Here is a 12170-nt window from a genome sequence, read left to right as displayed (position 1 = left end):
ATAGCTCGGGGTCAGTCCGGTATAGCTCAGGGTCAGTCCGGTATAGCTCGGGGTCAGTCCAATACAGCTCGGGGTCAGTCCGGTATAGCTCAGGGTCAGTCCGGTATCGCTCGGGGTCAGTCCGGTATAGCTCGGGGTCAGTCCAATATAGCTCGGGGTCAGTCCGGTATAGCTCGGGAGCTCAGTCCAATATAGCTCAGGGTCAGTCCGGTATAGCTCAGGGTCAGTCCGGTATAGCTCGGGGTCAGTCCAATATAGCTCGGGGTCAGTCCGGTATAGCTCGGGGTCAGTCCGGTATAGCTCGGGGTCAGTCCGGTATAGCTCGGGGTCAGTCTGGTATAGCTCGGGGTCAGTCCGGTATAGCTCTGGAGCTCAGTCCGGTATAGCTCGGGAGGTCAGTCCGGTATAGCTCGGGGTCAGTCCGGTATAGCTTGGGGTCAGTCCGGTATAGCTCGGGGTCAGTCCAATATAGCTCGGGGTCAGTCCGGTATAGCTCGGGGTCAGTCCGGTATAGCTCGGGGTCAGTCCGGTATAGCTCGGGGTCAGTCCGGTATAGCTCAGGCTTCAGTCCGGTATAGCTCGGGGTCAGTCTGGTATAGCTTGGGGGTCAGTCCGGTATAGCTCGGGATTCAGTCCGGTATAGCACGGGGGTTCAGTCCGGTATAGCTCGGGGGTCAGTCCGATATAGCTCGGGGGGTTCAGTCCGGTATAGCTCGGGGTCAGTCCGGTATAGCTTGGGGGTACAGTCCGGTATAGCTCGGGGTCAGTCCGGTATAGCTCGGGGGGTGCAGTCCGGTATAGCTCGGGGGTTCAGTCCAGTATAGCTCGGGGTTCAGTCTGGTATAGCTCGGGGGGTGCAGTCCGGTATAGCTCGGGGGTTCAGTCCGGTATAGCTCAGGGTTCAGTCCAGTATAGCTCGGGGTCAATCCGGTATAGCTCGGGGTTCAGTCCGCTATAGCTCGGGGTTCAGTCCAGTATAGCTCGGGGTCAGTCCGGTATAGTTCGGGGTCAGTCCGGTATAGATCGTGGTCAGTCCGGTATGGCTCGGGGTCAGTCCAGTATAGCTCGGGGTTCAGTCCGCTATAGCTCGGGGTTCAGTCCGCTATAGCTCGGGGTTCAGTCCAGTATAGCTCGGGGTCAGTCCGGTATAGCTCGGGGGGGTTCAGTCCGTTATAGCTCGGGGTGGTTCAGTCCGTTATAGCTCGCGGGGTTCAGTCCGGTATAGTTCGGGGTCAATCCGGTATAGCTCGGGGTCAGTCCGGTATAGCTCGGGGTTTAGTCCGGTATAGCTCGGGGTCAGTCTGGTATAGCTCGAGGGGTGCAGTCCGGTATAGCTCGGGGGTTCAGTCCGGTATAGCTCGGGGTCAGTCCGGTATAGCTCGGGGTCAGTCCGGTATAGCTCGGGGTTCAGTCCGGTATAGCTCGGGGTCAGTCCGTATAGCTCGGGTTTCAGTCCGGTATAGCTCGGGGTCAGTCCGGTATAGCTCGGGCGTTCAGTCTGGTATAGCTCGGGCTCAGTCCGGCATAGCTCGGGCTCAATCCGGTATAGCTCGGGGTTCAGTCCGCTATAGCTCGGGGTCAGTCCGGTATAGCTCGGGGTCAGTCCGGTATAGCTCGGGGCTCAGTCCGGTATAGCTCGGGGCTCAGTCCGGTATAGCTCGGGGTCAGTCCGGTATAGCTCGGGCTCAGTCCAATATAGCTCGGGGTTCAGTCCGGTATAGCTCGGGGTCAATCCGGTATAGCTCGGGGTCAGTCCGGTATAGCTTGGGGTTCAGTCCGGTATAGCTCGGGGTTTAGTCCGGTATAGCTCGGGGTTTAGTCCGGTATAGCTTGGGGTCAGTCCGGTATAGCTCGGGGCTCAGTCCGGTATAGCTCGGGGTCAGTCTGGTATAGCTCGGGGTCAGTCCGGTATAGCTCGGGGTCAGCCTGGTATAGCTCGGAATCAGTCCGGTATAGCTCGGGGTTCAGTCCGGTATAGCTCGGGGTCAGTCCGGTATAGCTCGGGGTCAGTCCCCGGTATAGCACGGGGTTCAGTCCGGTATAGCTCGGGGTCAGTCCGGTATAGCTCGGGGTCAATCCGGTATAGCTCGGGGTTCAGTCCGGTATAGCTCGGGGGTTCAGTCCGGTATAGCTCGGGGCTCAGTCCGGTATAGCTCGGGGTTCAGTCCGGTATAGCTCGGGGTTCAGTCTGGTATAGCTCGGGGCTCAGTCTGGTATAGCTCAGGGTTCAGTCTGGTATAGCTCGGGGCTCAGTCTGGTATAGCTCGGGGCTCAGTCTGGTATAGCTCGGGGTTCAGTCCGGTATAGCTCGGGGTCAGTCCGGTATAGCTCGGGGTCAGTCTGGTATCGCTCGGGGTTCAGTCCGGTATAGCTCGGGGTTCAGTCTGGTATAGCTCGGGGTCAGTCCGGTATAGCTCGGGGTTCAGTCCGGTATAGCTCGGGGTCAGTCCGGTATAGCTTGGGGTTCAGTCCGGTATAGCTCGGGGTTCAGTCCGGTATAGCTCGGGGTCAGTCCGGTATAGCTCGGGGTTCAGTCTGGTATAGCTCGGGGCTCAGTCTGGTATAGCTCGGGGTTCGGTCCGTTATAGCTCGGGGTTCAGTCTGGTATAGCTCGGGGCTCAGTCTGGTATAGCTCGGGGTTCAGTCTGGTATAGCTCGGGGTTCAGTCTGGTATAGCTCGGGGCTCAGTCAGGTATAGCTCGGGGTTCAGTCCGGTATAGCTCGGGGGCAGTCCGGTATAGCTCGGGGTTCAGTCCGGTATAGCTCGGAGGTTCAGTCCGGTATAGCTCAGGGCTCAGTCCGGTATAGCTCGGGGTTCAGTCCGGTATAGCTCGGGGTGTTTAGTCCGGTATAGCTCGGGGTCAGTCCGGTATAGCTCGGGGGTTCAGTCCGGTATAGCTCGGGGTGTTTAGTCCGGTATAGCTCGGGGTCAGTCCGGTATAGCTCGGGGCTCAGTCTGGTATAGCTCGGGGCTCAGTCCGGTATAGCTCGGGGCTCAGTCTGGTATAGCTCGGGGTTCAGTCCGGTATAGCTCGGGGTCAGTCCGGTATAGCTCGGGGTCAGTCCGGTATAGCTCGGGGTTCAGTCCGGTATAGCTCGGGGTTCAGTCTGGTATATCTCGGGGCTCAGTCTGGTATAGCTCGGGGCTCAGTCTGGTATAGCTCGGGGTCAGTCTGGTATAGCTCGGGGTCAGTCCGGTATAGCTCGGGGTGTTTAGTCCGGTATAGCTCGGGGCTCAGTCTGGTATAGCTCGGGGTCAGTCTGGTATAGCTCGGGGCTCAGTCTGGTATAGCTCGGGGTCAGTCTGGTATAGCTCGGGGCTCAGTCTGGTATAGCTCGGGGCTCAGTCTGGTATAGCTCGGGGTTCAGTCCGGTATAGCTCGGGGTTCAGTCCGGTATAGCTCGGGGTCAGTCTGGTATAGCTCGGGCTCAGTCTGGTATAGCTCGGGGCTCAGTCCCCGGTATAGCACGGGGTTCAGTCTGGTATAGCTCGGGGTCAGTCTGGTATAGCTCGGGGTTCAGTCTGGTATAGCTCGGGGTTCAGTCCGGTATAGCTCGGGGTTCAGTCTGGTATAGCACGGGGTTCAGTCCGGTATAGCTCGGGGTCAGTCTGGTATAGCTCGGGGTCAGTCTGGTATAGCTCGGGGTTCAGTCCGGTATAGCTCGGGGTCAGTCTGGTATAGCTCGGGGTTCAGTCTGGTATAGCACGGGGTTCAGTCCGGTATAGCTCGGGGTCAGTCTGGTATAGCTCGGGGTTCAGTCTGGTATAGCTCGGGGTTCAGTCTGGTATAGCTCGGGGTCAGTCTGGTATAGCTCGGGGTTCAGTCTGGTATAGCTCGGGGTTCAGTCCGGTATAGCTCGGGCCTCGCTTTGTGCCGACAGCGGCGATGTTCGTGTGCGAAAGTGTTTCGGCCCCCGTGGGCGTGGCAGCCTCAATGCCCCCCCTCCCCCCCACCAGGGCTCGGAGAGGGTTCAACGCGCCCCGCGATTGTTGCAGCATCATGGCGGTGAGGTCATCGACCGGGGATGGGAAACGAGGTCACAGCCCCGGGAGATGGGGGGGGGGGCGGGGTGGCTTGGGGGCAACGTCACCCCCTGTACCTGCCCTGGGAGTGTTTGATGGGACAGTGTAGAGGGAGCTTTACTCTGTATCTAACTCCCTGTACCTGCCCTGGGAGTGTTTGATGGGACAGTGTAGAGAGAGCTTTACTCTGTATCTAACCCCCTGTACCTGCCCTGGGAATGTTTGATGGGACAGTGTAGAGGGAGCTTTACTCTGTATCTAACCCCCTGTACCTGCCCTGGGAGTGTTTGATGGGACAGTGTAGAGGGAGCTTTACTCTGTATCTCACCCCCTGTACCTGCCCTGGGAGTGTTTGATGGGACAGTGCAGAGGGAGCTTTATCTGATTGTGTACCTGCAGGTTTACAGATCGTGCTGAACTCCATTATGAAAGCCATGGTGCCCCTGTTACACATCGCCCTCCTTGTGCTCTTCGTTATCATCATTTATGCCATCATCGGACTGGAGCTGTTCATCGGGAGGTTACACAAGAGCTGTTATTATATTGGCCAGGGTGAGTTTGTGTCTTGGGTTACATCACCGAACCCCACACCTCCATCAGCTACGATCAGAGAAAATTACAGCGTGGGAGAAGCCCATTCGGCCCATCGTGTTCACGTTGCGCTGGCTGACCAAGAGCCATCCCAGCCTAATCCCACTTTCCCGCTCTGGGTCCGTAGCCCTGTGGGTTACGGCACTTCGAGCACACGTCCAAATGTGGTGAGGGTTTCTGCCTCTACCCCCCTTTCAGGCCGTGAGTTCCTCCCCAGACCCTCACCACCCTCTGGGTGAAGACATTTCCCCTCAAACCCCCTCCAATCGTTCTCCTATTTTCGAGGAACAGCAGGGGGACTTCTTCCCAGTGTCCTGGGGCCAATATTTATCCCTCGACCAACATCACTAAAACAGACGATCCGGGTCATTATCACATCGCTGTGTGTGGGAGCTTGCTGTGCACAAACTGCCGTTTCCCACAATACAACAGTGACTACGCTCCAAATGTACTTAATTGGCTGTGAGACGGTTTGAGGCTCCCAATGGTTGTGAAAGGCGCTATATAAATGCAAGTCTTGTTTTATCATTCTACCATTTACTTTAAATCTGTGCCACCTGGTTATTGACCCGTCCACTAAGGGAAACAGGTCCTTCCCTAGCCACCCTATTTTAATAATCCCGGCTTTTCCAGTCTCTCCCAGTAACGACCCTGGCTTCTCCCATCTCTCCTGGTAACGACACCAGCTTCTCCCGTCTCTCGCGGTAACGACCCCGGCTTCTCCCATCTCTCCTGGTAACGACCCCGGCTTCTCCCATCTCCCCGGTAACGACCCCGGCTTCTCCCGTCTCCCCGGTAACGACCCCGGCTTCTCCCATCTCCCCGGTAACGACCCCGGCTTCTCCCATCTCCCCGGTAACGACCCCGGCTTCTCCCGTCTCTCCTGGTAACGACCCTGGCTTCTCCCGTCTCCCCCGGTAACGACCCCGGCTTCTCCCGTCTCTCGCGGTAACGACCCCGGCTTCTCCCAGTAACGACCCCGGCTTCTCCCGTCTCCCCGGTAATGACCCCGGCTTCTCCCGTCTCTCACAGTAACGACCCCGGCTTCTCCCGTCTCTCGCGGTAACGACCCCGGCTTCTCCCGTTTCCCCCGGTAACCACCCCGGCTTCTCCCGTCTCCCCGGTAACGACCCCGGCTTCTCCCATCTCTCCTGGTAACGACCCTGGCTTCTCCCGTCTCCCCGGTAACGACCCCGGCTTCTCCCGTCTCTCGCGGTAACGACCCCGGCTTCTCCCGCCTCCCCGGTAACGACCCCGGCTTCTCCCGTCTCCCCGGTAACGACCCCGGCTTCTCCCGTCTCTCGCGGTAACGACCCCGGCTTCTCCCATCTCTCCCGGTAACGACCCTGGCTTCTCCCGTCTCCCCGGTAACGACCCCGGCTTCTCCCGTCTCTCGCGGTACCTGAAGCCCCCTGACCCCGACCCCCCCGTGTCTCTACAGATCTGCTGGTGGAGGAGGAGCCGTTGCCGTGTGCGTTCTCCGGCCACGGGCGGCAGTGTACGGTGAATGGCACCGAGTGTCGGGGACGCTGGGAGGGCCCCAATGGGGGCATCACCAACTTCGACAACTTCTTCTTCGCCATGCTCACTGTCTTCCAGTGCATCACCATGGAGGGCTGGACCGACGTACTGTACTGGGTGAGAGGCTCGACCCCCGACCCTGACCCCGACCCCCGACCCCCGACCTGTTTAGAACAGAAAAAACAGGAGCAGGAGTCGGCCATTTGGGAGTTGAGGTCGATGATCAGCCGTGATCTGATTGGATGGCGGAGCAGGTTCGAGGGGCCGAATGGCCGACTCCTGCTCCTGTTTCTCATGTTCGTACTCCCTCCCTTTCTTTTTTCCTCCCCTCCCTCGTGTGCCTTGCACCCTCAATCTGCTCTCTCTCTCTCTCCCTCTCCGCAGATGCAGGATGCCATGGGCTACGAGCTGCCCTGGGTCTATTTCGTCAGCCTGGTGATCTTTGGCTCGTTCTTTGTGCTCAATCTGGTCTTGGGCGTGCTGAGCGGGTAAGTCACAGCCAGGGTTTGGCAGGGCCCCCTCCAGCCCCCGCACCCCGCCCCGCCGGAGGCTGCCGTGGGGGGGGAGGGTTCCCCTGACACCCCATTCAGGTTCCGCAAACCCAGTGAAGGGGTGGGGGCGGAGGAAGCTGGCTGCACGGTGATGGCTTCCACGGTCCACCAGTCGGTCAGCGTCACAGCCCGCCATAGTGCGCGCGGTGCGGGCCACAGGGAGCACGGCGCCCGGGGAAATCTGAGCCCTGACAGCGGCTGACTATTTGACTGTGGGAGGTGTCGCATCACTCTACAACGGATGTGCGACGAGGAGTGGGGAGGGCGGCAGGCTCTTTGACTGTGGGGGGCATCACAATGCCCGGTTGAAATATTTTTCTTGCCCCCTGGGGGAGTGCAGGGAGGGAGGGGGAGGGAGGGATGTCAGGTGGGTGTGTAGGGGTGTAACCGAATCCCATCCTGTACCCCGCCCCACCCACCCCACCCCGCTGCAGGGAGTTCTCCAAGGAGCGAGAGAAAGCCAAAGCCCGCGGTGACTTCCAGAAGCTGAGGGAGAAGCAACAGTTGGAGGAGGATCTGAAGGGTTACTTGGATTGGATCACGCAGGCCGAGGATATCGAGCTTGAGGACGAGGACGAGGGGGAGGACGAGGAGGGTGGCAAACGGGACCGTGAGTGAGCGGGCGGGCGGCGGGACGGGGGAGGGGGGTGGCTGCTGATTGGGTCAGATGTACATTCACAGCTCCCGAAAATACTGCCCCGCCCCCACTCGCTATTTGACTGTGCAGGGCGTCACAGCGACATACCGAATGTGCGGGGAGAGCGGCAGACTATTTGACTGTGGCGGGCGTCGCTGCCCTCGTGCTTGGGGAGCAGGGACAGTGGCATGTTGAGCCGAGACAGTGGCAGGCTATTTGACTATGAAGGCGTCGCAGCCCCCGTGCTTGCCCCTCCCAGCTGGCGAGCGTAGGACGGGCTAGCACCACATGGCGACATGGAGCTGGACCGCTACCCACGATTAATATTTTTACTCCTCACTCGCCACGGGGTGCTGAGGCAAACTGTCGCGCTCCCCTCTCGTCCCCCACCCACTCCCCAAACCTCACTGCCCCAGGTCGTGACGAGCCACCTGAGCTCACCCAGCGGTGCCAGTACCGAGGGAGCGCCGCACTGCGCTGTCGGAGGGGCGGTACTGAGGGAGCGCCGCACTGTCGGAGGGCCGGGACTGAGGGAGCACCGCACTGTCGGAGGGGCGGTACTGAAGGAGCGCCGCACTGTCGGAGGGCCGGGACTGAAGGAGCGCCGCACTGTCGGAGGGGCGGTACTGAGGGAGCACCGCACTGTCGGAGGGGCGGTACTGAGGGAGCACCGCACTGTTGGAGGGGCGGTACTGAAGGAGCGCCGCACTGTCGGAGGGGCGGTACTGAGGGAGTGCCGCACTGTCGGAGGGGCGGTACTGAGGGAGCGCCGCACTGTCGGAGGGGCAGTACTGAGGGAGCGCTGTACTGTTGGAGGGCCGGTACTGAGGGAGTGCCGTACTGCGCTGTCGGAGGGACAGTACTGAGGGAGCACCGCACTGTCGGAGGGGCGGTACTGAGGGAGCGCCGCACTGTTGGAGGGGCGGTACTGAGGGAGCACCGCACTGCGCTGTTGGAGGGGCGGTACTGAGGGAGCGCCGCACTGTCGGAGGGGCGGTACTGAGGGAGCGCCGCACTGTTGGAGGGGCAGTACTGAGGGAGCGCCGCACTGTCGGAGGGGCAGTACTGAGGGAGCGCCGCACTGTCGGAGGGGCAGTACTGAGGGAGCGCCGCACTGTCGGAGGGGTAGTACTGAGGGAGCGCCGCACTGTCGGAGGGGCAGTACTGAGGGAGCGCCGCACTGTCGGAGGGGCAGTACTGAGGGAGTGCCGCACTGTCAGAGGGGCAGTACTGAGGGAGCGCCGCACTGTCGGAGCACTGTCGGAAGGGCAGTACTGAGGGAGCGCCGCACTGTCGGAGGGGCGGTACTGAGGGAGCCCCGCACTGTCGGAGGGGCAGTACTGAGGGAGCCCCGCACTGTCGGAGGGGTGGTACTGAGGGAGCCCCGCACTGTCGGAGGGGCAGTACTGAGGGAGCCCCGCACTGTCGGAGGGGCAGTACTGAGGGAGTGCCGCACTGTCGGAGGGGCTGTATTTCGGGATGAGACATTAAACCGAGGCCCCGTCTGCCCTCTCGGGTGGATGTAAAAGATCCCGGAGCCACTATTGGAAGAAGAGCAGGGGGAGTTCTCCCCGGTGTCCTGGGGCCAATATTTATCCCTCGACCAACATCACTAAAACAGACAATCCGGGTCATTATCACATCGCTGTGTGTGGGATCTTGCTGTGCGCAAACTGGCGTTTCCCACAATACAACAGTGAACGCACTCCGATAGTACGCCATTGGCTGTGAGGCTTTGGGACGTCCTGAGCGGGTGACGGGGCGGGAGAAAAGCTGAGTTCCACAGTTAGCGGGCGGAGGGAGGGTGCGGGGGATGGGCCAGAATGTTCCAGATTGTCTGTCGCCACGGATGGTGAGGCTTTAATCGGGGATTAAACCTCCAGCCCCGACCTCGAGAGTTAACAGGGATAGCTCCGCTCGCTCGAAACTTTATCGGGAACAAAAGATTTTCTCGTTCTCGAAAAGAATCGTAGACATAAGCAAGACGAGTCGGCCATTCGGCCCCTCGAGCCCGCTCCGCCATCCAATCAGATCGCTGCTTATCATCGACCTCAACTCCACTTCCCCGCCCGATCCCTCGATTCCCCTCGAGTCCCAAAAATCCATCGATCTCAGCCTTGAATATACTCAACGACTGAGCCTCCACAGCCCTCTGGGGCAGAGAGTTCCAAAGATTCACCTCCCTCTGAGTGAAGAAATTCCTCCTCATCTCAGTCCTAAATAGCCGAGCCCTTATCCTGAGACTGTGTGACCCCTGGTTCTAGACTCCCCAGCCCCGGGGGGGGGAAACACCCTCCCTGCATCCACCCTGTCAATCCCCCTCACAATCCGACACGTTTCATAGAAACATAGAAAATAGGTGCAGGAGTAGGCCATTTGGCCCTTCGAGCCTGCACCGCCATTCAATAAGATCATGGCTGATCATTCCCTCAGTACCCCTTTCCTGCTTTCTCTCCATACCCCTTGATCCCTTTAGCCGTAAGGGCCACATCTAACTCCCTCTTGAATATATCCAACGAACTGGCCTCAACAACTCTCTGCGGCAGGGAATTCCACAGGTTAACAACTCTCTGGGTGAAGAAGTTTCTCCTCATCTCGGTCCCAAATGGCTTACCCCTTATCCTTAGACTGTGTCCTCTGGTTCTGGACTTCCCCAACATCGGGAACATTCTTCCTGCATCTAACCTGTCCAGTCCCGTCAGACTTTTATATGTTTCTATGAGATCCCCTCTCATCCTTCTAAACTCCAATGAATACAGGCCCAGTCGATCCAGTCTCTCCTCATATGTCAGTCCTGCCGTCCCGGGAATCAGTCTGGTGAACGTTCGCTGCACTCCCTCAATAGCAAGAATGTCCTTCCTCAGATTAGGAGACCAAAACTGAACACAATATTCCAGGTGAGGCCTCACCAAGGCCCTGTACAACTGCAGTAAGACCTCCCTGCTCCTATACTCAAATCCCCTCGCTATGAAGGCCAACATACCATTTGCCTTCTTCACCGCCTGCTGTACCTGCATGCCAACCTTCAATGACTGATGTACCATGACACCCAGGTCTCATTGCACCTCCCCTTTTCCTAATCTGCCGCCATTTAACAATCAAAGTGAACCCCACCAGTTCATCCAGCCGGATCACAACAGCACACTTCATCGTGGAGAACCCGTACTCAACTGGCCGGGTTTTATTGAGTCTTGTGAACAACACGTGACTGGCTTAGCCATTCACATAGCAACAGCCTGTGAGCTAACCCACCGGGACACACCTCACACTCACTCCCACAGGAACACACTCGCTCCCACAGGGACACACTCACTCCCACAGAGACACACTCACTCCCACAGGAACACACTCGCTCCCACAGGGACACACTCACTCCCACAGGAACACACTCACTCCCACAGAGACACACTCACTCCCACAGGGACACACTCACTCCCACAGAGACACACTGACTCCCACAGGGACACCTCACACTCACTCCCACAGGGACACACTCACTCCCACAGGGACACCTCACACTCACTCCCACAGGAACACCTCACACTCACTCCCACAGGAACACACTCACTCCCACAGGGACACACACACTCCCACAGGGACACCTCACACTCACTCCCACAGAGACACCTCACACTCACTCCCACAGGAACACGTCACACTCCCACAGGGACACACTCGCTCCCACAGGGACACACTCACTCCCACAGGGACACACTCACTCCCACAGGGACACCTCACACTCACTCCCACAGGGACACCTCACACTCACTCCCACAGGGACACCTCACACTCACTCCCACAGAGACACCTCACACTCACTCCCACAGGAACATGTCACACTCACTCCCACAGAGACACCTCACACTCGCTCCCACAGGAACACACTCACTCCCACAGGGACACCTCACACTCGCTCCCACAGGGACACACTCACTCCCACAGGGACACACTCACTCCCACAGGGACACACTCGCTCCCACAGGAACACACTCACTCCCACAGGGACACCTCACACTCGCTCCCACAGGAACACGTCACACTCACTCCCACAGGGACACACTCACTCCCACAGGAACACGTCACACTCACTCCCACAGGAACACACTCACTCCCACAGGGACACACTCACTCCCACAGGGACACACTCACTCCCACAGGAACACGTCACACTCACTCCCACAGGGACACACTCACTCCCACAGGAACACGTCACACTCACTCCCACAGGGACACGTCACACTCACTCCCACAGGGACACACTCACTCCCACAGGGACACCTCACACTCACTCCCACAGGGACACACTCACTCCCACAGGAACACGTCACACTCACTCCCACAGGGACACACTCACTCCCACAGGGACACCTCACACTTACTCCCACAGGGACACACTCGCTTCCACAGGGACACACTCACTCCCACAGGGACACACTCGCTCCCACAGGGACACACTCACTCCCACAGGGACACCTCACACTCACTCCCACAGGGACACGTCACATTCACTCCCACAGGAACACACTCGCTCCCACAGGGACATACTCACTCCCACAGGGACACACTCACTCCCACAGGAACACACTCACTCCCACAGGGACACACTCACTCCCACAGAGACACACTCACTCCCACAGGGACACACTCACTCCCACAGGGACACCTCACACTCACTCCCACAGGAACACACTCACTCCCACAGAGACACACTCGCTCCCACAGGGACACACTCACTCCCACAGAGACACACTCACTCCCACAGGGACACACTCACTCCCACAGGGACACACTCACTCCCACAGGAACACGTCACACTCACTCCCACAGGGACACACTCACTCCCACA

At 59.1% G+C, this 12170-nt stretch overlaps 1 protein-coding gene across 9 annotated transcripts in view; it reads left to right on the top strand.

The window, feature by feature from the left end:
* The window catches only part of cacna1fb (calcium channel, voltage-dependent, L type, alpha 1F subunit), a 263577-nt gene that overhangs the window by 26109 nt on the left and 225298 nt on the right, over positions 1-12170 (top strand). For 8 of the 9 annotated variants that reach the window (XR_011591270.1, XM_070872741.1, XM_070872737.1 and 5 more), the window contains 4 exons: positions 4424-4576; positions 6057-6253; positions 6521-6624; positions 7122-7297. Coding sequence is in view for 8 of the 9 variants with exons in the window: in XM_070872741.1 (XP_070728842.1) it covers positions 4424-4576; positions 6057-6253; positions 6521-6624; positions 7122-7297 (630 nt within the window). In the remaining variant the exon portion in view is untranslated. Of the gene's footprint in view, positions 1-4423; positions 4577-6056; positions 6254-6520; positions 6625-7121; positions 7298-12170 lie in introns of those variants that run through there. The other variant, XM_070872743.1, reaches the window with a different exon arrangement.

The sequence above is a fragment of the Pristiophorus japonicus genome, unplaced genomic scaffold (genome assembly GCF_044704955.1).
Source record: "Pristiophorus japonicus isolate sPriJap1 unplaced genomic scaffold, sPriJap1.hap1 HAP1_SCAFFOLD_356, whole genome shotgun sequence".
Classification (NCBI taxonomy): domain Eukaryota; kingdom Metazoa; phylum Chordata; class Chondrichthyes; family Pristiophoridae; genus Pristiophorus; species Pristiophorus japonicus.
The sequence above is the reverse complement of the archived record's forward strand: the minus strand, read 5'-3'. Positions and strand labels throughout refer to the sequence as shown.